Source organism: Centruroides vittatus, unplaced genomic scaffold (assembly GCF_030686945.1).
Source record: "Centruroides vittatus isolate TY-2023 unplaced genomic scaffold, ASM3068694v2 contig_15, whole genome shotgun sequence".
Classification (NCBI taxonomy): Eukaryota; Metazoa; Arthropoda; class Arachnida; order Scorpiones; family Buthidae; genus Centruroides; species Centruroides vittatus.
In genome coordinates, this window is record NW_027120927.1 from 637546 (window position 1) to 663721 (window position 26176).

General features: G+C 39.1%; 4 protein-coding genes across 8 annotated transcripts in view; 1 reads left to right on the plus strand and 3 right to left on the minus strand.

Annotated features, from left to right (window-relative positions):
* Positions 1 to 1487: 1487 nt before the first annotated feature.
* On the minus strand, positions 1488 to 5872 carry LOC136968543 (uncharacterized). Of its 2 annotated transcripts, XM_067262526.1 has the most exons (9): positions 5687 to 5872; positions 4670 to 4753; positions 4305 to 4601; positions 3869 to 4228; positions 3441 to 3794; positions 3009 to 3374; positions 2571 to 2939; positions 2175 to 2501; positions 1488 to 2106 (listed from the first exon to the last, which is right to left on the minus strand). In XM_067262526.1, exons 1-9 carry the CDS (start codon positions 5693 to 5695, stop codon positions 1768 to 1770), a joined length of 2505 nt encoding a protein of 834 aa, XP_067118627.1. In that variant the 5' UTR covers positions 5696 to 5872; the 3' UTR covers positions 1488 to 1767. The 2 variants fall into 2 exon arrangements, with proteins under 2 accessions (XP_067118627.1, XP_067118628.1); XM_067262527.1 differs by lacking the exon at positions 3441 to 3794.
* Positions 5873 to 8760: 2888 nt separating this feature from the next.
* Positions 8761 to 9810, minus strand: LOC136968544 (cuticle protein 14-like). Its single transcript, XM_067262528.1, has 3 exons — positions 9712 to 9810; positions 9534 to 9638; positions 8761 to 9356 (listed from the first exon to the last, which is right to left on the minus strand). Exons 1-3 carry the CDS (start codon positions 9718 to 9720, stop codon positions 8892 to 8894), a joined length of 579 nt encoding a protein of 192 aa, XP_067118629.1. The 5' UTR covers positions 9721 to 9810; the 3' UTR covers positions 8761 to 8891.
* A 3985-nt stretch (positions 9811 to 13795) lies between these two features.
* On the plus strand, positions 13796 to 15205 carry LOC136968545 (uncharacterized). Of its 2 annotated transcripts, XM_067262530.1 has the most exons (3): positions 13796 to 14289; positions 14736 to 14822; positions 14890 to 15205. In XM_067262530.1, the coding sequence occupies exons 1-3, from the start codon at positions 13903 to 13905 to the stop codon at positions 14941 to 14943; spliced, it is 528 nt and encodes a 175-aa protein (XP_067118631.1). In that variant the 5' UTR covers positions 13796 to 13902; the 3' UTR covers positions 14944 to 15205. The 2 variants fall into 2 exon arrangements, 1 of the variants encoding a protein (XP_067118631.1); XR_010879666.1 differs by lacking the exons at positions 14736 to 14822; positions 14890 to 15205 and adding an exon at positions 14355 to 14445.
* An 854-nt stretch (positions 15206 to 16059) lies between these two features.
* The window catches only part of TRAM (translocating chain-associated membrane protein 1), a 36787-nt gene continuing 26670 nt past the window's right edge, over positions 16060 to 26176 (minus strand). The window contains exons 8-12 of one of the 3 annotated variants that reach the window (XR_010879667.1): positions 23702 to 23812; positions 22206 to 22352; positions 21973 to 22130; positions 20311 to 20425; positions 16402 to 16534 (exon numbers count right to left, since the gene is read on the minus strand). Coding sequence is in view for 1 of the 3 variants with exons in the window: in XM_067262532.1 (XP_067118633.1) it covers positions 16413 to 16534; positions 21973 to 22130; positions 22206 to 22352; positions 23702 to 23812 (538 nt within the window). In the remaining 2 variants the exon portion in view is untranslated. Of the gene's footprint in view, positions 16535 to 20310; positions 20426 to 21972; positions 22131 to 22205; positions 22353 to 23701; positions 23813 to 26176 lie in introns of all 3 variants that reach the window. The other 2 variants (XR_010879668.1, XM_067262532.1) reach the window with 2 other exon arrangements.

The window sequence follows — 26176 nt, forward strand, 5'->3', positions numbered from 1 at the left end:
AACATTTCAATTTCAACTATCGTTACGCGTTTCTATCGTTTCTCTAAGGCAGAAAAAGTGTCAATTTCGGCTATCGTTACGCAAACGATGACATTTTTGACTCTGTTACGCGTTTGTCGTTGTTTCTTTGCAGAAAAAGTATCAACTTTCTAATTGTCGAGTAAACGGTAAATATTTTAGTATTATTGCATTTTTGCGTCGCTTTCGTCGGGCAGAAAAAAAATATCATTTTCGCTCATCGATACGCAAACGATGACATTTTTCTATCGTTACGTATTTCTGCCCCTTTCTCCGTTAAGAAAACCGTTACTTTCTTAAAATTATTTATCTATTATTAAATTTTTACTGTCAGATATTTGATTCGTTTTCTTACGCAAAGAAAGTGTGACGAAAACGACGAGATCTTTAGTATCGTTACGTATTTCCGACGCGTTCGATGCGCAGAAAAAGCATCGTTTTCTCTAAACGTGACGTAAACGACGGAATTTCTGGTATTCTCGTGTTTTCGCGTTGTTTTCCTTATTGGAGAAACGCGCCACTTTCGTTAATCGTTTGACAAACTATGGGAATTTCGTACTATCGTTACGTATTTCCGCCGGTTTCTTTGCGAAGAAAAATGTGGTTTTCTCCAATTATTACGCGAGTAACGAAGTTTTTACTGTCGTTACCTATTAGCAGAAAAGTTTCCGTTTCATTTGTTACGTAAACGACGAGGTTTTTTAAATCGTTACGTATCCGAACCTCGTTAGCTGCGAAGGATAATTCAAACGGTTTATAAAATCAATTAAGCCAAGTGCGGGGTGCGCGTTATATCACGAATAGAAGCTTGTCTCGCGTACGCTCGGAAAGGGGATTCCTCGATAATTGATGATGTTTAATTTCAAGAAAATCAAGAATAACGAGTTAAACAATTGTCAAAACTCGACGCGAAGCGTCGTGACTTTTGTTCGACCCGGAAGAAACTGGGTTTTAAAGACCTCGGCTTACTAAAGAATGGTTAGAATTTATTAACGAACGGACGCCGGGTTTGGGAGACGTAACTTAATTTTAATCAATTCGGTTTCGTGCGAGAATCTAAATCGACACCCACCGCCACCGAGGAACCAAGGATTTGGTACGCGCGTGAATGACAACTCGGAATAATTATTCTCAAATGTAAACTTATAAACGTTGCGTGCTTCGCAAACGCGTCACGTTGATGTAAATTATGACCCAAATTCGAATTTTCGTTGTGGCGCTTCTCCGTTTGTTATCGTCTTTTAATAATCCGTGAAAGTTTTTTCCAATTTTGACCACTAGAGGGATGATGCCGAATTTACCTCTGGCGGTGTAAATTCATTTATATTAATTTTAGCGAATGAACCGAAATTTGTAAAATCTTTATTTAATGTTTTTCGAGAATATTTCATTATAATTCTTCCTCTTAATTGAAAGGGGCCGTGCCATTATTATTTTACCGGAATATTTTAAAGAAATTAACTGTGAAATTACTCAAAAATTGCAATATTTATTGAAAAATATGTTGAAAACACACACCAATGACCATTTCTTTACAATACGTATAATTAGGCGCGATTGTTATACGGTCGAAACACGTTTTTCGGTTACAAAGTATCGCAGATATGCCTATATAAAGTAAGACGAAATGCCACAAAAATTCCCATACCGAAAGCCGTTGCCGCTTCTTTCCCAAGCGCATTTAATTTTTTCTTTTTTCTTTTTTTATTGTGCGCGACGTTTACACGAGAGACAATATAGGCGAGTGGTTCAGACCCACGATTTGACGCCCCTGTTCCGGTGGATAGGCGTCGAAGGAAGGGCGGGCATAGGTTGTCGAAGGTCGGGCGTTAAATGTAGAGATGTGGACAGAAACGATACTTCCGCGGGGCTGCTACTTTTCGTACCCGGCTCGTTAGTGTCTACGCTAGCTTTGAAACCTCCCGCACCCGCCGTATAATCTACTTTCCTGCTCCTGCCGTCGTTAACGTTCAAGGAATAGCTGCCTTTAACGTTTCCGGCACCGTCGGACGACTCCCAGCGAGAGCTTCCCCCTTCCTTACCCTCGGCTTTGTAGTCAAAGGTGTAAGAAGCGGCTCCTTCTCCCGCCTGAAAATGACTCGTAATTAGGACCTTAAAGTAAATAATGGAGATGTTAAAGCGTTAAATATTATTACCTTTAAAGAGGCGGGGGTACGAATACTTTTAGGAGCGGGAACTCCCCCGCTAATAACTGGTAGTGCGGCCGAGGAGAGGAATGATACGTGAGCGGGATTTTCGCTCTTAGTTCCCGGTTCGTTAGTATCCACGTTAGCCCGGAAGCCACCCGCGTCTGCCGAGTAGCTGACCTTTCTTCTCCTTCCATCCTCGACATTTAACGAGTAGCTTCCTTCGACGTTTCCGGCGCCGTCCGATGATTCTCGATGCGAATTTCCTCCATCATCACCCTCTACGGCGTAGCTAAACGAGTAAGGGGATGGGACGTTTTCTCCTCCGGGTGTTATCTTTACGTAAAAATTAGTTTGAATAACAATACAGTTACGACAAGGTTAGAGCGAGGAAAGTTAGAATACCTGGAAAGATACGGCCGAAGACTTAGGTGTTCCACCGTATGTGGGAGGAAGTGACGATTCTAATTTAATGGGATAAACTGGAACGGCTGCCGGAAGTACGGGTGATACCCGAGGAACGGAGGAGTAGAAAGTCACGTGGGCGGGGTTATCGCTCTTAGTTCCAGGTTCGTTAGTGTTTATACTGGCCTCGAAGCCCCCTTTATCGGCGGTATAATCGACCTTCCTGCTTATTCCATCTTTAACTTTTAAGGAGTAACTGCCTTTGACATTTCCCGAACCGTCCGATGTCTCCCGACGGGAGCTACCTCCGTCGACTCCCTCTGCGGTGTAGCCGAACGAATAAGGAGTTTTCGCCTGGCTTACCGTCCCCTTTAAACGTAATATACAAAAATTACGTTCGGATAAATCGGTCGTAAGTTAGAAAAATTATATATTTACGGTAAAAACACCCCCGTTTGAAGGAGCGTACGAAGAAGGTTCTCCCGTAATCGGTGCAATTGGTACAATAGACGAAGCACCGACGAAGACTGGCTGCGGTTGTGGTGCGGTCGAATGAAAAAGTACTCGAGCAGGATTTTCACTCTTAGTTCCTTGTTCGTTGGTATTTACACTAGCTTTAAAACCTCCCGCATCGGCTGTGTAATCGACTTTCCTCGTTCTACCATCCTCGGTATTCAAGGAGTAACTCCCCTTAACGTTTCCGGCTCCATCGGATGATTCTCGACGAGCACTTACTCCATCGATACCCTCCGCAGTATAGCCGAAAGAATAAGGTTTAGGAGCTTCTTCGCTTCCCGGTGTTAACTAGAGAACACAAATTTGAACGTTAAAACGTAAAAACACTTATTATATAAAAAAACTATAACTTACATCGAAAGAAACTGCGGAAGAACTAGGACCACCGCTATAAATTGCAGGTATAACGGGAACTCGAGCGATACCGACGGGTGCTATTTCGGGGGTTGCCGAAAGAAAAGTTACTCGCGCGGGGCTTTCGCTCTTAGTACCCGGTTCGTTTGTGCCAATAGTAGCTTTAAAGCCTCCGGCATCGGCCGTATAATCGACCTTCCTTCTCCTCCCGTCTTTAAGGATATTTAAGGAGTAACTTCCTTTAACATTTCCCGATCCATCGGACGATTGCCGATGGGAGCTTCCACCGTCACCACCTTCGGCGGTGTAGCCAAAGGAATAAGGTTTAGGAGCTCGTTCGTTTCCCGGTGTTAACTAGAACGTATCAAAAACATAATTGTAAATAAAAGAAAAACATTAAAATTTATTCAATAGTTACTTTAAGTTACTCGGAACGAAGTTGCGGAATATCCAGAAGTAGCTCCTGTAGCGGGCGCTCGAGCAACGACGGATTTCTGGATAGGTAATAACTGAGGAGCGGAGGAAAGGAAGGACACTCGAGCGGGATTTTCACTCTTAGTTCCCGGTTCGTTTGTATCTACACTCGCTCGAAATCCGCCGCTGTCGGCAGTATAGTCTACTTTTCTTCTTCTTCCATCTTTGATATTCAAGGAGTAGCTCCCTCGGACATTTCCCGCTCCGTCCGAAGATTCTCGGCGAGAATTACCCCCGTCGACACCCGATACCGCGTAATGGAAAGAATAAGGAGCGAGAGCTCCACCTACATCCGCGCCAGTTGGTCCGGATGCCTAGAAAACGTATACCATCGGTCAGAAAATGACCCCGTGGTAAAATTCAAACAACAGACGGAAATTGCAAGTTTACCCGACTCGCTCCTTTACGAAGAGTGGATTCTCGACCGATCGAAGGAGCGGAAGAGCGAAAGACGACGTCGGCCGGATTATCGCTCTTCGTACCCAACTCGTTAGTATCGATTTTGGCTTTAAACCCGGAAGCGTCCGCATCGTACTCCACACGTCCGCTACGTCCGTCGTCGACGCCCAAAGAGTATCCGCCTTTTACGTTCCCCGCAGCATCCCGGAATTCTTCTCTAGAGCTTCCTCCGTCGGCTCCTTCCGCCCAATAACGAAAAGCAAATGGCGACGCTACGTCTATCCGCGCCTGAAAATTAAAAGGTCTTAAAATATGCAAATTTTAATGTAGACGAGCGAATCGCGTGGCAAGATTACCTGGCTCGGGGGTATAAACCGGTAGATCCCTTCGGCTCGGCTGGACGAGCGGATACCCAAGACGAAAACGGCAACTGCGAGCACCTGTAATTCAAACAGTGGCCCGTATATCGCTCTACATTTTGAAGACATTTTGAAGACAAGATAAGGCCGAACCAATTGGCATAGCCGGAGGAGGAGAGGGTAATAGCGTGAAGAGAGGGGTTGGGTTAGAAGGGTGGGGTGGGGATAAAGGGGGTGAAGGGAATATATCGCTCTACAGCTAGAACAACGTTAATTACTTTGCCCGTTATCCGATCGGTAATATTTGGCACAAAAACTCGAAGGATATTTTAATCGACTAGTTAACCTTCGACAAATTAACGACTGTTTCGAATAGAAGGAAAGGCCGAGTCGAGATTTGGCCATTCGCATCGATACGTAAAGTTACTCGATTAACGATAATTTTTAATTCAAAAATCCACGAGAGAAAGAAAATCGGAAACGAGAGCTCGACAAATTACTAACAAAACCATAATTCACGCATTCACCCGGCATCTTCGAAATGAATACGGGTGGGAAATCCAAACGATCACTTCCGGCATTTTCGCATAAAATTTAAATACTCAAACCGTAAAATTACGTCATCCGACTGTTTAGTGTAGTAAAATCTCTGTATTTTTAATTTATTTAAAAAAATTTTGCATTTTTAGGAAGGAAAATCTCGGTCGTCGCGGCACGTAATAACGAGTTTGAAAGTTTTCTTCCACAAACGCCTCGTATCGTAAAACTGCACTAGCTCATTATTTAGGTTCGAGTCGAGAGTAAGAGTAAGAGAAAAACGAATTTTTAAAGAGAACGACCGTTCTCGAATCCGACCTCTTCGGCGGCGTTGGCCACGATTCGGGACGGCTCCCGCATCCCGAATTCGTTAGCGGCAAAGAAATTATCGACCAAGAACGTACGGCGGGTGGAAAGACGGACAAATTTGCCCGTTAAATCGGAAGGAGAAAGTGCGGGTTACCGTATCGTACTTACCTTTAACATGTCGAACCGGCCGATGGCCGACGACGGCGCCGCCCCCGTATATAGGCGCGGAACCCGGAAAAAAAACGACGTTTCCGATAAGTTAGCGATTGGTCACCGAACGCCAGGAAGATACACCTGGCCGGGACTTTCGTCGTCCTTGGCGGAGAGAACGTATTTTGCGATACTCGTCCTCGACCAGCCGCGCCTCTTCCCTCGTGGCGATTATCTTTTACCGAGGTTTGTCGATAATAAGTAGAACGAACGACGCGACAAACGTAAAATGGGTGACGTATCTAATTGTTCCGGACGATAAACGGGAGGACGCTCGGTTTTTCTCGCCCCCAAACCCGCGGGTAGCGCCGTTTTTGGACTCTGTAAAAAGGAATTAAGACGGGGATTTGTCCGCGTCGGCGTAACGAGAAATTCTAATCCTCTTTAAGAGGACGAACGAAATACTCGGAATCCGTTATTTTCCGAGTACGGGTACTCGCGGAACGTTTCGAATTTTCGATTTGGCCAGTTCTACCCTACGATATTTATAACGCGGTAATAAATTTATTTAAATATAGGGTTAAGAGCGAAGCCGGGAAAAGATAGCGCTACTTTCTAGGCAAAATGTGGCCATCCTCTTAGAATTCTTCCGGACGAGTTCCACCCTTTACCGGCGGCGCGTGGTAATTCTATTATTAACGCGGGTAGGCGAAAGTAAAGGTAGAAGAAAGCGTTTACGACCGACCAAACCGGCCGACTTACGTAAATCGTAAAGAATGACCCCGAAGTTAGATAATTCGACTCCACCCCGCATCGTTACCAGTTTTGTTATTATAGAAAGTGAAAATCGAGCGTACTTTCTCTTATCGTGGCGGTTTCCCGATCGCTCGCATTCCTAATTCGTTCGAATATAATTTTTTGGAAAAAGACCTTCCGGGACGACTCGGTCGGTTCGAAAGTTTCGAATTAATCGCGCCCGCAGCGCCGCGGAGAAGGACCGAGGTCGCCAGAAGCCGACGCTAGCGAGGTCGAGCGAGAGGTACGGTCGAAGAGCGGAGACGAAAGGCGCGCCGGAGTGATAAATGTGACAGAATCGGAAATCTGCCCTACTTTCGTAAAAGGCTAGCGGTCCCGGCCCCGGGCACCACCTATTTTAGGGCCGAGGACGGTCCGTTCCGGGACGAGCGCGCGATACGTCCGCGATTTTCTCCGGGAAGAATACCCCCGAGCGTAGGAAATCCCGGAGTCGCATCCGTGGAAAATTAGTCGATCTTATAGGGTATTACGAGCGCGTGGAGGACGAGCGGTACCCTTCTCTCCCCGCTTAATTTTCACTAAAATACAAAGGAAGGAATATCGTTCTCGTCGTACGTAGATGCGCGAAGAGAACGATAAGGAACGTAAGAAAATCCGCCAAAAAGGCAATACCCAAGGCCGGGGTCGGAATTACCGATCCGGGGCCCCTGGGCACAAATTCGGTGGGGGCCCCCCTTTAAGAGTAGGCAAATTTGACGATTTAGAAAATTTACACAAAATACTGTACTGTACTTTCGATTAGATTTGAACTAGAAAGTTGTAAATTTCATTTAAAAATAAGGTTATCGTAAACATAGAAATATTTTATTGTATAAAACTAATTATTTTAATTTAACTGAAAAATACCCGTGTGAAATTTTTTCCCGAAATTTTCCGATGTTTTATAGGTTTTTTTTCCCGGGTTTGGTTTTCTCTGCCCGTTGCCCTCGCGATTAGGCCACACTAGGCTGTCGCGGTAATAGAAAAAAATAATGTTTAAACATAATTTTTTTTCAGTTTTGTGGGGGCCCCGGGCACGGGCCCCGAATGCCCTTACGTAAATCCGGCCCTGCCGAAGGCGCCGGAATGTAGAATAACGCAATTACGTCGATAAAACGGCAGTAAATTTAGCTTATTCGCACTCGTCTCGGACAGATCGACTTCTTATCTTCGGCATCTTCGCACGGGCGAACGTGCCAAACTCGAGAACGTGACTAGAATCGTTTATCCGAAAACGTCGTCGAGTTACGAATTTCATTCGTAATTTAAAACTTTCCACTTTTACAGTTTTTGGTTTCTATTCGGACGGCTAAAAGCCGAAGTATAACGTAAAAGTAGGAAAGTCGAACGATCTCGGATTGGATGGTGGTCCGAAATTGCCAAATAAACACGGTCGAAACTCAAATAATCGAGTTAATATATTTAGAAGGTTTTCTTTAAACCGAGTCGTTTGCGCGCCGCAAATCAATTTTACGATATTTCGTTTTAAATCTACAAAAACCGGAGCGGGCGTTTCGTCGGTTCTCGAAATATACCACGGCCGACCGATAAGGTTAACGAAGTAATTAAATAAACAGACCGACCGGGCGACGGGCCCGAAATTTCGCGTCGCTTTCAAATCGTTCCTACGGCCAATAAACAAAACCGCGAATAACCGTTATTACTGCCGAGCAATCGGGATTGGTTTTCTTTGTAATAATTAATAAAATCGACGTTTGTTTTATAAGAAAAACAGCCGCTAGGATTTCCGGCACCCTATTCTTCCTTTCTTTCGACGGAGGAGGCGAATACGGCCGCCGAGCCGGCCTTTTAGACGGAATGGGGAAATAACGCCTTCCGGCGGGTGGTCCGAGGGCAGAGGTGGAGAAAACCCGGAACTCCGGTGTCGAGGACCGCTCGGCCACCGAAAGTTTGTATTTCCCGCACCGAACGAATGAAAACCGAAAAAGGTTTTAAAAATTGAAGAGATACGAAAGAATTTTTATTTTTTATTTCGTCGTTGGCCAACAATTTAAAGTAAAGAATAATTTGCACGCCAATGTGAAATCTCTGCGTGAAAATTAAACCGTTTGGCGCTATCGATTCGTTTAAGAATGACGCGTTGGCTGGACGGTGAAGAAAATTACGTCGTCGCATCTTCGAAATTTAAAGATAGAAATTCGACCGGCGAGTTAACGCTTTAATCGCCGGGCAAAAATTCATTTGCGGTCTGGCAGAAACTAGTGTTTCGCCCGGACACCGAAAGACCCGCCAAATGTTTTAGGCGCGTGAGCGAGAATGAAGAGAAACAAAAAACGTGTAGTTACGAAAGGCGTTTATTATATTCTCCATTAATCCCTAGAAAGCCGTTGTGCGTAGACGAATCGCTTCTTCCCAATTAGAACCCTTTTATCACAGAAAGGAGGCGGGCGAAAGCCGGAAGAAAGATCTAGGCCCATGGTTTATGACCGGAGAGAGGTACCAAAATGAATTTGGAGTGACCGTGCGCCGATTTCTTTCCCTCGTCGGGCAGCTTGGGAGACGGACCCGGTTGGTAGTGATCGGGTCGGCCCTTCGTTTCGGGAGGGGTGTATTCCGGAGCCGAGGAATACAGAGAGATGTCGGCGGGGCTATCGCTCTTGGTGCCCGGCTCGTTGGTCTTGACGGTGGCCCTGAAGCCCCCTTTGTCGGCGACGTACTCCACGATCCTTTCCAGACCCTCTACTAAGATCGAATATTTGCCCGTCACCGTCCCTTTACCGTCGGCGCTCTCCTCTCGACTGCTGGTGGAGCCGTTCTCGTCTTTTGCGGTGTAGCTGAACTCGAACGGGGCGAACTCCTCTTTTTCCTCTTTCGAGCCGTACGAGCCGTGAGCGGGAGGTTGATGGGCTAAGGGTTGTCCGCCGGATGTTCCCTGAGAATACAGAATACCGAGAATTAGCGCCGAGTGCGTAGCGGGGGATCTTTTATCGCGTGGTATGTGGTCCTTCTCGCGCCACACGTCGATGGCGTAAAGAAATTTTCCGGACGTTTTTCGACTAGGGACAACGGATAAATTCGGGAGGATGTAATAGACGAAAAGTATACTTACCGAAGTTTTCGACTGGTCGAAGTGCAGAGGTACCAATTGAAAGTAGGGCTGGCCGGAGAGCCGTCCGGCTCGAACCGCCGCTAACGAAAAAAGAAGTAATGCCAACTGCAAAGGACAAAATCTGTTAGTCGGATAGAGGAAAAGTTAAGGGAGAGCCGGGCCTTAGCGGGACACTTACCCTGATCATCGTGTCCGAATGCCAACTGCGCTAGAAAGGATTCGCCCCTTTATATACAATGTCGAATCGGGCCGGAAGCTCTTCTGTCACTTCGGGTGGTCCTCGACGCGCACCACTTTCGCTCCACCGGGCATTTTTTGAGAGGGGTCGAGTGTTGCCGCCTCCATCGGGAATGACGGACCGGCCCCGAGCCGTGTTCTAGATTTTTCCAAGCTATTGTCACTCACTCTCCCTTTCGCTCTCTTTTTTAGGTTGCCACTTTTCCTCTGACATCACTTATAAATTCGCCTCCGTATGTTATAAGTTACGACTCGCCGGGGGTCTTTTTTTAAGCTCTTTTTTATCTGATCTGAAACGTGATCCGAGAAATGTCCTTGAGTTCGACACTTTTTTTCATTCTCACCCCCTCGATAAACCGCTCCTAAGTGAAAATGTAGCCCGAGCTAATCTTAACCCAAGTTTTCACTTACCAACACAATAAACTGAGATTCGATACAATAATCTAAACAACGTAACATCCGTAACGTTACGATTGGAATATCTCTACGTTACGCAAAGTGCGTACAGTACATCCGTGTAATTTCAGTTTCGTTTTTGAATTTAAATACCACACAGCTAGTAGGAACACGGGTGTAACACCCTTAAATGCAGCGATATAAAGGTTGCTAGTAAGAACCCTACATTTAATAAACCAGGTATACGTAATTAAGGGCCCCGTAATCTTACGACTTACAAAATATCAGCATTAATACGAGGGCAAAATTTTCGTGTATCGTACATTTGACGGGAGACGAAACGTGAGCGGAAATTTCGCTAATTCTAATTAATTAATTAATTAATGACTGGGTGGAAATAGGAGGAAAACAGAAATCCGAACACGAACGAGTAATGGGTTACGCCCGGTAAATAATTCAATTAGAGGGGGAGGAAGAATGGCGCGTGAGAATCACCTTTTGATGGCCTCCGACCGAGAAACGGGGCCTCACCTCTTCCACTTCACCCGATTTTTTCCGGTTAACAACCGATTGCTCTCCAGACTTAAAAATATGACGAAATCTCGATTTTATTTAATTATAAATAATTCAGCGAGTGAAAAATAAAGCAAAATGACTTTTACTAATGACGCCATTTTGTTTTTGTTGTGCCACGAAACACGACGACACTGGGAGAGATACTTCTTTTATGTACTTTGCTTAAATCTCGATAGAAAGAAGCCCGATGGCACTGCGTTCCCGTTGTTACCTCGGTAACAGGTGCTACCTCGAGGCGTGCTATTGTGTATTAAAAATCAGTAACAGGAGTTTCTTCTGCGCCTTCTTCCCTTCTGTGGCTTGTGTTACGTAATACATCCTGCCAGACAACAGAAAGGGTTCTATCGAATTGGCATTAAATCCTTCAGGTCCCCCTCAACCGGTTCGCAAAACCCTAGCAATTCTTTCAGTAACACCCGCTCACCCACGTTTGAGGAAAGAAGGGATGATGCTGCATACTTTACTATGTATTTTTGCTGGCTTATTTAATTTAAAATAGGAAATAAAGTGTTAAGGAGAACACCGAAACGTCCCTGAAACGGAATTTATTTCTCTGTTTTTATATCGCCGTCTCGGCGGTATGTAAATTCGAGACGCCTGCAAATATGCAAATTAGCAGGCACGATACTCGTGAATCATGTAAATGTAATTAGTTAGAAGAGTTAGCAAGGATAAATCTATAAAAATGAACGAGGAAAATAAAGATTTCAGTCCGTTACGGTGACATTGATATATCTGCGGGAGGTGAAGCGATGTAGTTGCACCATCATTCTTCTTCCATGTTAAGAGCGCTCGCCAAGCAACAAACTGATGCATTGCCTTTCTTCATTAATCGTACCTTCTTTCCGATGGCCGGTAGCTAGGGTGGGTCACGTGGGGTCGAGCAGTGGAGCGTTACTAGAGTAACAAATATAATAGCGCGAAATACTTTATAACAATTAAAGAATAATCAAATTCACTTATGGCAACAGAGACTAACCATTCCGCTATTATAGTAACAAACCATTGTGACAATGATAACGAAGCTCTCTTAGAGTAACCAACAGCAAATAATACTAATCATACGCTACCACGGTTACAAAGTGCAACTATGGAAAAGAGTTTGCTTTAGTAGCAATTCTAGAAAACAAAATTGTTACTATAATAGTAAAATTTACTATAGTAACAAATCAAGGATAACGAATTGGTGTTATAGTAACAACACCGAGGTGTCAAAGCTGTTAAGTGATGATAACGAATTGCTACTTTAACGGTTCGATAGTAACAAAATTGCTATTGTAGTAACGAGTCGAGTGCAACAAAAGTGTTACAGTAAAATTCTAGAGCAACAAAACTCTCTTAGAGTAAGAAAGAAGTGATCGTAACACTCGAATGCTACCGCAGTTAGGGGAAAGTTTGTTGCGTTAACAAATCGAGAGTAAGAAAATGTGAGGTAGGAGAGGGTGGAAAGTGCTGCTAAAGTAACGAGTGGGCTGTCGAGAGCGTTACGGAACAACTTCGACCTAGAAATTACTTCTAGAGGGTAAAAAAGCCCATCTGTTGGTAGCAAAAAGTGAAAGAAAAAAAGACGTTCGTTTGTCGATACGTAATCGTCGCGGGGCAGAGATCCTCTTGGCAACATCTGTCATGTTGTCGCTTCTCGAAGACAAGGGTCGAGAATGGATTTGACCCACTTCGTCGAGCGCTCCAAATTCCCCTATCGACCGGTTCTTCTTCCTTTTAAGGAAATGGTAAATCGCCATTAATAAATAGGCGGTTTGAGGGGGGGTTAATTAATAATAAACAACATTCCTCCGCAAATATCGTCGAGGTCGCGTGCGATCGTCCTCGCGCCACGATACCATCGATCGTTACACGTTACGTGCCGCGATATCATCTACTGCTAAATGACTTTTTAATGTTTCGAAGTGTGAGGCTTCTTTAGTATTAAATGGGGGTTACGACACGTGAAAAGGAAGCAATAAAACTGTAAAAAACAGAAAAAATTAAGCAGAGCGTAACAAAAAAGCTATTAAGTCTGCAGCAAGAAATGAAAAGTAAGTGAGAAAAAGCTGTTACGAAGACACAAGAAGCGTAACAAAAGCGTTATTACAGTTGTAAATGCAAAGTAACAAAATGGTTATGGTAACATGCGGTAAAACAGGACCGAAAGGCATTTGTTGCCGTAATAGTACTTAATTTTATCATGTTCTCGGCTTAACAGAAATAAGTTACGATGTTACTGCTTCTTGCTACATTTTACAGCTGTAACATAATTTTTGTTACTATAATAGCATTAAATTACATACGTAACACGCATCAAATATTGTTACTCTACTTTAACGATTGCTACTATGTTAACAGACGAGAGTTGCTCATTTTAAACCGTTATTTACTAAAGTAACGCGATTTTCAATGTTACGCATCGTTAATGCTTTACATACGCGATGATAGCGGATAATCAAATGTTACTGTATTAACAAAATGTAGGCACGTGTAGAGAATACGTAACTCGCGCTGTTTACGGCTTCAACTAGTTTTTTTGCGAAAACCTTTGATGGTCTTCATTTACGTGTTACGTTAATGACAAATATTGATCTATTGCACGATCGATCGATTAATGATTGGTTGATTCAAGATGGACGAAGCGCTATATCTATACAAGCTCCCAATACTTCTAAGGCACTACATGTTCCTAAAGAGTCGCTTGATCAAGGTAGAAGGGCCCAGAACTAGAAGGGGTGCCTACCTACAACTGATGTTCACCTTCGTACTCTGGGGTTACGTCGTAGAAACGACTAATCTAAAATTACGAATCATGCCCTGGCTGTCCGAATTGGTAGGAACCAAGGAGGGCATATCCATAATCGCTTCGGGCAACGAAAACGTGGCCGAAATGTACAAGACCCTGATGACCATTTACTTCTTAAACGGGGCCCTAATGGTTACGTACAACAATCTACACCATGCAGACGTAACGTTCATAAAGCTATGGAACCAGATGCACTCCACCAGCAAGAATGCGTTCATAATTAGCAGGTTGCAAGTTTGGATACTCTTCGTGGGGTTTCCCCTTGTGATTTTTGGGCTAGTAGGGCCAGTTTGCCAACGTTTACTGACTTCTTTCGGACAATTCAGGAGGAAGGTGGGCCTGCTGGTGGCCCTTTATGCCTCTGTAATCATGCCGTTTGGATTCATCAACAATACGATAATTCACGCACTCTCTCTTCTGTACTTTTTGGCCATTACCACCCGATTGAAGCACTTACTGCAAGAGCTGACTGACGAGGTGAAAGCACTCAGGGCCAACTTAGATTTGATTAATTTGGAAGCGATCCATCGACGTCATTTTGATCTGTCCACCATGATTAGGATGGCGGATAAACACTTAGCGTGTTACATATTTGTCATCTATGCCTCATTCATCCCCACCATGTGCATGGTGCTCTACCATTACCTGTTCCTAGCCACGGATATTTGCTCCTTCCTCATCATGACCACATTTATCATCATGATATTCGGAACGTTCATGATCGTGATGCTAACTTTGGCAACTACTTCGACAGTGGTGAGTCGCCAGATTCACTCTCAATTTACCTGACCTTAAAATAACCTCTACCGCAATTTTTTTAGGCTAAACAACCCTATCACTATTTGTACGGGGCCATCCTATTTGCGGACCCGCCGCCAGACACCACAAATCAGGTAAGTAGACATTCGAGTGATTTAAGTTAATCCGACTTACAATTTACTCAATTACTCGACGTCACGATTTTCTTAAGATGGCAACAGTGATTCGAATTTTCATTGTTAAGCCAATGTGCGCCACCTCGCGTACGTAATTGAAACCAACGAGTTAATTGATTGTATGATTACGAGGATTTAAACCCCTTCTAGTACCAAAAAAAAAGTTAATTTATTTAAGGCTCGAATCCACATCCAGCAGCAAGATTTGAGATGTAGTGCCACCAATGGGACCACTACACGAAATCTAATAGAATTTTGTTTTTTCAGGCGATGGTGTTCATGGATCAACTGGAAAAACCCAATGGATACACGTGTTTAGATCTGTTTGTATTCAGTAAAAAGTCCATTTTGAGCGTGAGTAATCCTGATCTATTTCATTTTTTGTCATTTCATTTATTAAAATGTAAATGTTTGTTCACAGATCCTCAGCACTTTCACCACTTACTTCATTCTATACATGCAGCTACAGTCGTGAGGCATCCACATGCTCCTGTGACCTCAAAGAAACGTGGTGATCACAAACACATGCCCCATTAGAAAGGGATAAACGTCACTGTACTTTTATAACTCAGTAAAGTGGGTTCCTTAAGGTACAGAAAGACACCATTATCTTGAATGCACCATTACACTTGTAGGATTAAGATTTGAATCACATTTTGGACTAAAATTACAATTTACACTCACTTTGTTGTTGTATCTTAAAGATTTTGCAGTGTCATTATTCATATACAAGTATTATAAAAGTTAATTGAATAAATCTTGCATGTAGTTTAGTATATCTATGTATCAATACTGTATTCAGATTACATTTACTCTACAAACTGATCAATCATGTTTACCAGTAATGCCACCATTTGCCATGTGTATGTTGTAATACTTATGAAAATAATATGCAAATTTGGTCTAAGATGGCTCTTTGAAAACAGTTGGCAATAACCGTACGGTCCAATTACTGGTGTAGCATTACGAAGGATCTTCTGTACAGTTCAATCCTTGTCTTTGGTAGGTAATTAATTATCTAAACTGCAACTTACGTCGTGTCTTGGGATTAAATTATTCAAAGACACTCTTTTGCTAAAAATCTTTATAGAATATGCAAATTTTGACTTTAAAATCGGTGAAAATGAATTAAATTTCTACCTCTGTAAAGGAAATTGCACATTTGGCAAATGCGCAGAGCAGACGTAGACAAAAATCCGTCCGTAACTAATGTTACGGATGGCTTTTTCCTATCTGTCCACTGTTCGAGTGTGTGTGTGTGTGTGTGTGTGTGTGTGTACCCTAACGACGGATGGTGGAAACAAACTAAGCTTGCACATTAAGATAAAATTAATTTATGTTTGTGTAATTCAAATGTATGTTAGAGTGCAGGTATAATTTTAGACACTAGAGCCAAATGTTTCATGAGTATGCTATGGTGCTATATTCTTTAGTGATCAATGGACAAGACACGAATGGTTACAACCATAACCATAGGTTAAAAAATTAAATTAAATTGGGTGACGTTTATCATAACAGGTCTTACGAAGATGCCGGAAACCGCACGAAAAACTAGATGCCACATACCAAACTACACAATACTAATCAATAATTAATTGGAATGTGCAACTTTATTTATGAAGATATAGTAGAAAAATATACAAAAATCAACTTCAATCCCAAATTTACAAATTTCCTACTGTCCGAAACAGTGTCTGTTCCAATTTTGTTGGAAATTGTCATTGTCTGTTAACTGTACAGTTTTTTTCATATATAAAAACTCAACGGAAACCAAACCTATTTTGATTTTTTTGTTATTATTATAATATATATATATGTATATATATATAATTTTTTTAAAAAGCGTCGTGACACAGAGTTAAGCAAAGTGGTAAAAACCGGTACGGGGTTAAAAAAAAGATTCGTCGTCCGCCCGAGCTCGCCGAAGAACGGTTCCGGGAGACGTTAACTTCGTTTTGATTTTGGACTGGCGGTCGAACTCGCCACGGTTCGAGAGCGCAGGTCTTTCTTTGTGTTTTGATCCACCTCCGGGAGTTCGTTCACGTCGTCTTCCGACGCCTTCCTCACTGAAAACGGGATAAAGTGAAACATTAGTCTGTTTGCCGTAACGAGATTGCAATTTCCTAATCTTATCCTAAGTTTTGTAACCACCGACAGATTCTACACATTTCGAACGTGTCTGCGATGTCCTCGTTAGATAAATCTCATGCATTTTTATGAATTACGACACCGAACGAACTCTCTCGCATCGGCTGCATTTCCATTTTTAGCCAAATTGTGTCCCATAAAATTATCTACAAGCTCACCCATAACAACATAATGTAGTAATTACAAATTATAGAACAAAAAAAGAAATATTTTTTAAATTATTAGCATTAAACAAGAATTTTAAAAGTTCAAATTGGTGCGCAGCTCTTCAATATTCTAAAGGAAAGTAATTAAGTAACACGATCCTCTTACCGATGTACCGTTTTGGATGATAATTTGTCTGACCTACAAATTAATTATTCTGAGCAGATTTGTCTGTCGGATTCAATTTTCCTGTTTGTCACCTCGGTCCCGATTGGTTTGATGAATTCTCATCTCTTCACTTAATACAAACACCTCACTTAACCACAGTTAACACACGCTTTTTCAGTAGTGGCACATATTTTAAGACCAAGCAAATTCTGTGAGAAATTTGCAAAAATTTTGCAAGATTTCTCACAGAATTTGCCTTCCATAAGTAAAATTAATTTCATGGTTTAGGTTTCCATTTTTGCATTAATGCTTGCATATTCATAATATTTAGTATTTAAGAGCAGTAATTTAACAGTCAGAAGCAATAGTAACATGATTAATGCTAACATAGGAGCAAAACATTAATGCAAAAATAGGGACTAAACCTATATATATATAGATACAGGATGGCCTAAGATTTAGTTAAACAAGGCACATTTTGTGACGGTAGTTCCGTACGTGCCTCGGTTAAGTAACTTGGCCATTCTGCGGGTAACTTCACGCACACCTTTCTCGTACAAGATGAAAACATACAGAAACTCCCATTTACATCAAGTGTGAAAGTTTAACAGACCAAAAACTTAAACATAAAATTCTTAAATAATTTCACATGCAAGAAGAACAATGTTAATTTATATACACACAGAACTCAATTATGCAATGAAATCTGTATATACAAGGTTTTACATGCAGAATTTATTGAAAAATGAATTAATTTCAAGATTTTGTTAGAAAATTAACTTTGGTAGCAATTGGAGTGTAATTAGTTTCTCCAAGAACCAAAAGTTTAAGAGAACATTAACTGTTAACCATGCAGTCAAGTTACTAAGAATCAAATGCTTTGAAGTACTTTGATGTGTGCGAAGCATCGTAGACACCCAATTCTAACTCCTTAACAGGTAATTTCTTTGGTGGCTGGAAGCAAAACTTCAGCACCTTAACGTTTTAAATTTTAGTTAATTGTATACATCTTATAAAATGAATAAATCATTTATTGAATCTTATCACCATCAAAAGTAAGGAAGACACGTGATGAGTCTTACAAAGAAATATATACAAAGTCTTCAAAAACAATCTGTCTTATGTTAATTATTACCTGAAAACAATTTAATATATTTTAAAAGAAAAAAACATTCCAAGTTTTGTGCCCGTTTATTACGGTCTCTCGTTACGCGCATCTCGACGCGCATTCGGCCGACGATCGTTTTTCCAGACTCGCCGCACCGGCCGTTTCCTCGACCGAATCGAGAATCCGATAACTACGTCTTTGAACGAGACGGGACTTTGCCTCACTTACGTAGGGAGGTTTGCAAAATTTTACTTCGTGTACTTCTTCGAGAAAGAACTGGACGCCGAGGACCGAACGACGACTCACTAATGCGCCGGCCACCCGGCTTTCTGGATCCAGTACATTGCAATTTCTTCTTGTAAAGATATGAGAAAGACACCGTGTTTATGCGCACCATTGCCTAGGAATTTACGGGAGCCGCAGAATCAAATTACAACTGTTTTCGAGGAGTACGAGCGGATATGCTGCAGGCAAGTACGGGAAGAAATTGACTATCGGCTAGACGAGTGTAGTACGACACGAGGTGCACGTATTGAGATATTGTAACAAGAAAACTTGTAAAGCTTCGAGTGTTTTTCTGTCTTGAAATATGTTATATCATTTTCAGGTAATAATTAACATAATTTCAGTAATTTAAAATGCCACATTCTTTTTGAAAGATCCTGTATATGATGCACATTTCAGGGAATGAATAGTGCTTGTAAGAAGGAGCACCATAATATACAATATTCTGTCCTATAAAGATCATGGACTCATGGACTGGCAGATAAGAACCATGCCAACAATCAAACTATAATTTCATATACTGGTATGTGTAAATTATGCCAGGGTGTTATTCAAATGTGACTGTTTCTTTGAGCTATTTGACTTATTTAATATAAGATTACTGTACTTTTAAAATGCTAATAATGTTTACTATTAAAGCATTTTAAATTAATACTTATGGGTTACATGATCTAGATTCCAGCATTAATTCAATATCTCTAAACTGATCTTTTTATTCTGCCAAAGCAAATTGTTTTCAAAACATTATTAACTTGCAAAATTGAGAAGAATCAAATTTTACATAATTAATTCAGACTAAAGTTATAGTAAAAATTGTTATTATTAAATTTGTTAAAAGCAATTATACACAATTTCTTCACGAAGGAGTTTCGAAATCCATCCAAATTCTAATTTTTTTTTTTTTTTTTAATGTCTGCAAAAATGTGTACTCAACTAGAAAATAAAAACTTCACAATAACTTACAATAAAACTTTACAAAGAAATTTATATTCATTTGAGAAAAATCCAATGCAGAGATTCTGTAAATAAAGTTTTACATTGATAATTGGGTGAAATTTTATTTTTAATGTAAAGTAAATCTACAATATTTAAGACAGTTTCATTTCTGTTCCGTTGGCATTAAGTAACAAAATATTACGAGTAGTGTCTACAACTTTTCAACTGTAAGAAGTAGGTTCTATGACAAAGGCAAGAAAACATCAAACTTGAGAACAGGACCACAGTTCAACAGAACTTACATGTGGAGGGTAAACAGAGAGATACACAATGAAACTATCTCGATTAATTGTCTTTGCTTACAGAAAATAAATCCAAAATGTTTTAAATTGAAGAATATGTCAGAAATTAGTATGACATTTATAATTCAAAACTATGGCACAACAAAATAAAAGTTGAACTTACAAGGAGGAGTTTAGTGACACTACTAATCAAACTTGACTATGCAACGATCACAGTATCAACAGATTCCTTGCACTATTATCTGCAATTTCCACTTTCAATCAAATTACTTCAGAGTTTCAACCTGAAGAGTATTTAATGCTAGAAGTTAAGATAGTTGCATAAGAACTTGCCAATCTAGCAATGACAAACTCTAATGAAATATAAACTGGCTTAAACCTGCCACCTCTTGGCATTGTATATAACTCTGCTATATAATAAAATAGGAATTCTGAGGAGTTTAAATATCTGATGAACACGTAACTTATCCTACATTATATGTACGCGATAAGGAGCAAAACCTTCGCAATCCTTTTATAAAATTTGCAGTTATGTACTGGAAAATTGGCCGCGTGTATAATAATCCCGAAACAAACTTGTTACGGACTGTATTCTTGTATTTTGTATAATCTTATCGAATTTGTTCCGAAGAACCTGCATCCAGATGCACGATATTGTAAATGGGACACACGGGTTTAGAGATTTGATTTCGATAAATTCTGCCAACGTATACAGATTTTATCGCAGTGCCGAGTCGGCGGCATTACTGACCTTTAAATAAAGTTGAGCACATTCATTAAATACAGAAACATCAATTAATACCTTCTGGTGGTAAAAATGTAACCAGGCCGTGATGTCTCTGCACCTTTTCTTTGTTATAAATTTTCTAAAGGAGTGAAATTACAATTATCAGTTTCAGTTTTTCTAATTACATGATGCAAATAAATATTTTTTAAAACTAAAATCTCATGTAAAACAGTTTGTCAAAGTATTAAAGTTTAAATGTACAAAAGAACGTGTAATTTTTATTTATATTTCTTCACTTAATGTGTACATTGACTGAATTAATTAATTTGGCATTTACTGCAAATGATGTTTATGCCTCAAAGATAATCCCATAAGATGTGTGCCATAGAAGAAAATGCATCCTATTGTGGTGAAGCAATGTTAGATACACACATTAAACTTCCACATATTTTGCCACATACACTGAAGCACTTGTCGGAAAGTTGTGAGAGAAAGTGTTATACATTGCACATAACTCAGAGTATTGTTAGTAGAATCGCTGTTAAGACCACATTGGCTGCTTTGCTATCTGATGAAAACCTCCTTCGGGAGATGATTTAACAGAGATACAAACTAAGTAATTAGTTACAAAGTCTCTACACTGTATACAGCTCACAATGTCCTAGTGATGTGCAAACATGGGGCTAACAACTATAATCTGTTTGAACCTCTGAAAACTCTGGAATAAAGTTTTTATCACATTACAAGGCACAGTATAGTCCACTACTAGTTTTGCAAACAGAACTTGAGAATTCTATATGCCGGGTATGCATTCTCTTTCACAACATTAGGATAAATGTCTCAATGAATATGGTGAATACAGGGAGTATAGTATGTGTAACTAACATTGTCACCATGGCATCCAAGCGGTGGGAGGTTACAGTTTGAAGGTGATTTAAATCTTACTTTTCAGAGTGTATAACTGTTGATTAACAGATATAAATGCATAGTTGTTAGTGATAAATTCAAACCCTAGCCTTCAAGAGAAGACTACAAATGTGTGCTGTTTTAATGATGAGGATATGCTCCGCGAAATATGTCGTTAAACAAACATCAGTGTATTTATAATTTATATTATGTATAGCCTATTTGAATAGTAAACTAAGTATTTAAGTATATAAATGTAGAAATACCATCATAATCTTATGAGACTTTTGTTGTATATGCAGCCCACTTAACAACAGGCCAAATATGACATTTAAATCATACAAAGTTTAAATCATCTGCAAGGTCAAAGTAAGTTCTATTTATTTTAGAAAATTTTATTGATTCATATGGTAGATAATTGATTACTTGTATTTACAATACATCAAAGACTCCTTTTTCATTTAAATAAAACATATGGGAAAATCTGTTTACGTAATGAGTTTTTTGAATTGAAACTAATTCTAACATTTATTTCTAATACTAAATGTCATGTGTATCCATTCTGTGTCATTTCACAATGATTTATATTGTGGCAAATTAAAGAAATTCTACTTTTTAGAAGTGTACTATCATTTAAAAAAACAAAAGAATCATGCAATAAGATTAGAGGAAATAAGCAGTTATTGATTAATTGCATTGTCAGAAGGAAAGATTGTATTAATAAATATTAAAAAAACTGCAATTTTTTAAAATAAAATTCCCAACAATTTCATCACTTACTTTCTTCTTTTCTAATTTTTCTTTCCTTCTTTGCAAGAGCCTTCTTTTTGGTGCTGGCCACTTGGGCAGCTTTCTCTCTCATTCTCCTTAAGTGGAAATTTATAAAATTCCACATCATCCAAGCCTGCAGAAGGCACACGGCAACCAGACAGTTTACACTGGAGAACGAGAAGAACGATCCAGACGTAAGTCATTCGTACGAGAAATAAATTTTAACACAAATGCCCACTTACCGTATGAGTGACGTGTTGAAGTTTCCAGTGGCTACTTCAATCTTCCCCGCAGATTCGTTGAGGGCAAGACCGTACCAGAATGTCAGAACAGACAGCGTAATGGAGGCAAGTCTCACCAGAACGAATAGCGTGTTCCAAATCATAAATCTAAAACAGATTAATTGAAATTTAGTAAGGAAAAATAAGGACAAAATCTATTAAATTTCTTTCACATTCCAATGGGGATTGCATTTGTTTTCATTATAGTTAAATAATTATCAGGATCCTTAGAAATCAGCATAAGACATAAGGGATTGTCAATAAATCATGTAATGCTATTTTTACCTTTCAACTACCATCCAACTTTCCATAACACATCTGCATATTCATATTACGTAAGACAAATCGTAGATCAACCCTCTTAATTCTATTGTGGAATACAACACAGCATGGAAAACTGAACATTACATTATTTTATTAATTACATAAAAAGAAGTGGCAAATAGTACAGTTTGCTATGCAACTGTTTGAAAACAAAAATTAATCATTCTGTTGCCCAAGGGCTGAGATCCTAGCATAATAATTTTGTAAACATACCCACTCCCTTGTAAAGCAATGTAACAATTAAATTAATTAAAATATCTATAACCGTGAGGCAGATAATAGTAGGACTTATCACACCAAGCCCTATTATCATCTGCCTCACAATGATAGATATTTTAATTAATTTAATTATACTTAGGGCTAAAAGCACTTTCTGTAATAGCAATGTAACAATTATCTGCATAGCCATCCATTTATATCTGTACTAAGTAATTTATGGACAGCCCTCTACAAAACAAAGAATGATTTAAACTGTGTCAAATTAAAAAATTAATAAAGTAAATTTTAAAAGATATGTGAAATAGAACTGCACTATAACGGAATGGATATGCCATTATTATTTGTTTTAGACTATAAACATGAAAATAATTAGAAAAATATTTAATAAATGTATAACTACTCTCAAAGTGTATGCAGATTATAACAAACTCTTAACTCAAAGTGTGCTACAACTACTTCAGATCTTCAGTTAAACCTTGGAAGTGAGAGAGAAATAATGGCAACACTTCCAGTTTTTAGGAGTGCAATGTTAGACTACTGTGATTAGTAGAATATGCATCACCTGTTGTAGACAAAACTCTGATTCTGCTTGGCTATGAATGACATTTTTCTATGCTTACTCCTGTAAACATATGAGGTAGATGATAATGTTTAATGTTAGATTATGAGTTGTTTGATAAATATAGATATCTTGTTGCAATAAAAGTTTTAATTTTATGCACAGTAATTTAGCACAAAATTGAAAGTAAAACAGCTACAAAAACACTTAAATTTACAAATGTACTTTTTACTCATTGCTAGAAAGACAATTTGATTCTTTTGCAGTTTTAATTGCAGTTTCATGCATCATTCAGAATATGGAATATTAGACAATAATATCATAAGCAATCACAATATTTCTTAAACATTCTTACCCATAACTGGCGGCTTTTGATTTTTCGGCAAAATATAACAGTCGAGAGAGATGGAAAATGCATTCGACAACATAATGCATCGTGGTCAGGCAAATGGCAATTCTCGAAAAGCTTTAAAAAAAAAAAAAAAAACATTATTTCAGAATTAAATTCATGAAGCATCAAAAACAATACTTTTCATACTATAATAAATATATAATTTGCAGATACAGAAGTCAAATCTAGCAGCTTTTACAATGCTAGTGACAGAGAATTCTGGTCTTTACAATGCCAATATCTAAACTAATTAACTGCATAATACCTAAAGCCAAAGTGGGTATGCAAATGAAACCTCTGTTCAATTTTCCAATAAACTCAGCAAGCTGTTTGTCTGTATAGAATTATAAATAATTTCATCATATGTAAAGTTGCCTTTCCATGGAGGCTTATTAGCCACAAGCTATGTACAGTACAATAAAGTGCATCCCATAAATATAAAAGCACAACTTGTTATGAAAATAAAAGCTAAACTAATTATCACATAACAAAATCAATTTAATTTTGTGGTAGTTACAAATAAACATACTAAAAAATCACGTAATTATATTGTTTAACAACTTAACAATAAATTAATTTAGATGAAAATCACATTTCTCGCTGTTCCAAAAATATAAAGGCAGGTTCAGTTTTCTAACAATAGAGGTCATACAGTACTACAGTATAACTGCCATGTGTTTCAAATGTTTATTTCTGTTACACTCAAACCTGTTTTTGTGCGGTCTTTTTTTGTGCGATTTTTATACGTGCAATGTGTTTTGTGCAATTATTTTTGTGCAGTATACCAATTTGATTGAAATTCATATACCGCACACAAAAAAATCGCACAAAAATAGACCGCACAAAAACAGGTTTGAGTGTACTTATTAATGTAAATGAATTGTTTTTCATCATGTGCAAAACCCTTAACAGATGTTTAAAAAGGCAAGATTTCAGCTTTAAGAGATGAAAATTACTCAGCAAGAGCAATCACGAAGAAAATTTATCATTCTCCAACTGTAATTGAGAATTTCATAAAGGTTGGAGCAAATATGGACAAAAGAAAGCAACGGGTCAACCTTCAAAGCTTACAAATAGAGGAAAATGTAGTATTTTGAGGGAAATCAAAAGCAACCAAACATCTTTATGAAAACTAGCATCAAAACCAGAGCTTAATGTATCAAAATCTACAACTGGAAGAATTGTTAGTACAAGTCAGCATCTTATCTATAAGAAGAAAAAGCCTGCAACCATCATTAATCCTTTCTATGAGCAAAAGTGCTTGCAGTGGGCATGAGATGGACAGACACATGAAAGCACATCATCTGGAGCGATGAGAAGTCTAATTTTGATGGAACAGATGGTTGGACTTGTTATTAGCATGATTTGAGAGGTGAGGAAGAACTATTTTCAAAATGGCAGCAAGGGGGATGCTCAGTGATGGCATGGGGTGGGTTTAGCAAGACAAATATTGCATTCCTCAGTGGCCAAATGAATGCAAATCATTATCAAGACATGCTAGAAAGTTATCTTTTGCCTTGGGCTGATGTAATTGCTGGAAATTGTTGGTTTTTTCCAAAAGATCCACATAGCTAAATCAACTTATGGGTGGTTTTTAAGTAATGGAGTCCCAGTTACTGATTGGCCAGTTCGTTCCCTAGATTTGAATCCAATGGAAAACCTCTAGGGAATTTTAGCTAGAGCTGTATATGCTAATGGGTCCCAATATAACAGTGTACATGAGTTAAAACATGCAATTAATAGCCATTAGAAAAAATAACTACAATAGTCCTTCAAAAACTTATACAATCAATGTCAGACTATATCTACAAGGTTATAATGAAAAAGGGGAAGTGTATTGGTTATTAGTTGATTATTATTAAAGATTTGTAACAATACTTTCTATTGTTCTAGCGATTTTGTATTATGCCTTTATGTTTTTGGGACAGCGAGAAATGTGATTTTGATTTAAATTAATTTATTGTTACGTTGTTAAACAATATAACTACATGATTTTTAGTATGTTTATTTGTAACTACCTCAAAATTAAATTGGTTTTGTTATATGATAATTAGTTTAGCTTTTATTTGCATAACAACTTGTGCCTTTATATTTATAGGACATCTTAGAAACCATTTATTATAAATCACAGGTAATGTTATCAAGTCCCAAAACATAAGTTAAAATAAACTTTTATAATTTTCTTTAGTAATCAGAATTTGGGTTATAGCTAGCCTCTATGTTTAAGCTATGTTTCTAATAAATCAGTGGAACTTCCTCTGACAATAAAAACAATTAACAAACACAACAAAGTTATAACCTCTTTTTGGGATATATTTCTAACATAGGAACTCAAAAGTATAATCATAATGTAATTTAACGAATGCAAGTGTGTTGTGTGAGAAATATTAATGGATATCGTGCAAGTTGAGCAAATCGCCAAAAGAAACATTTATTTAT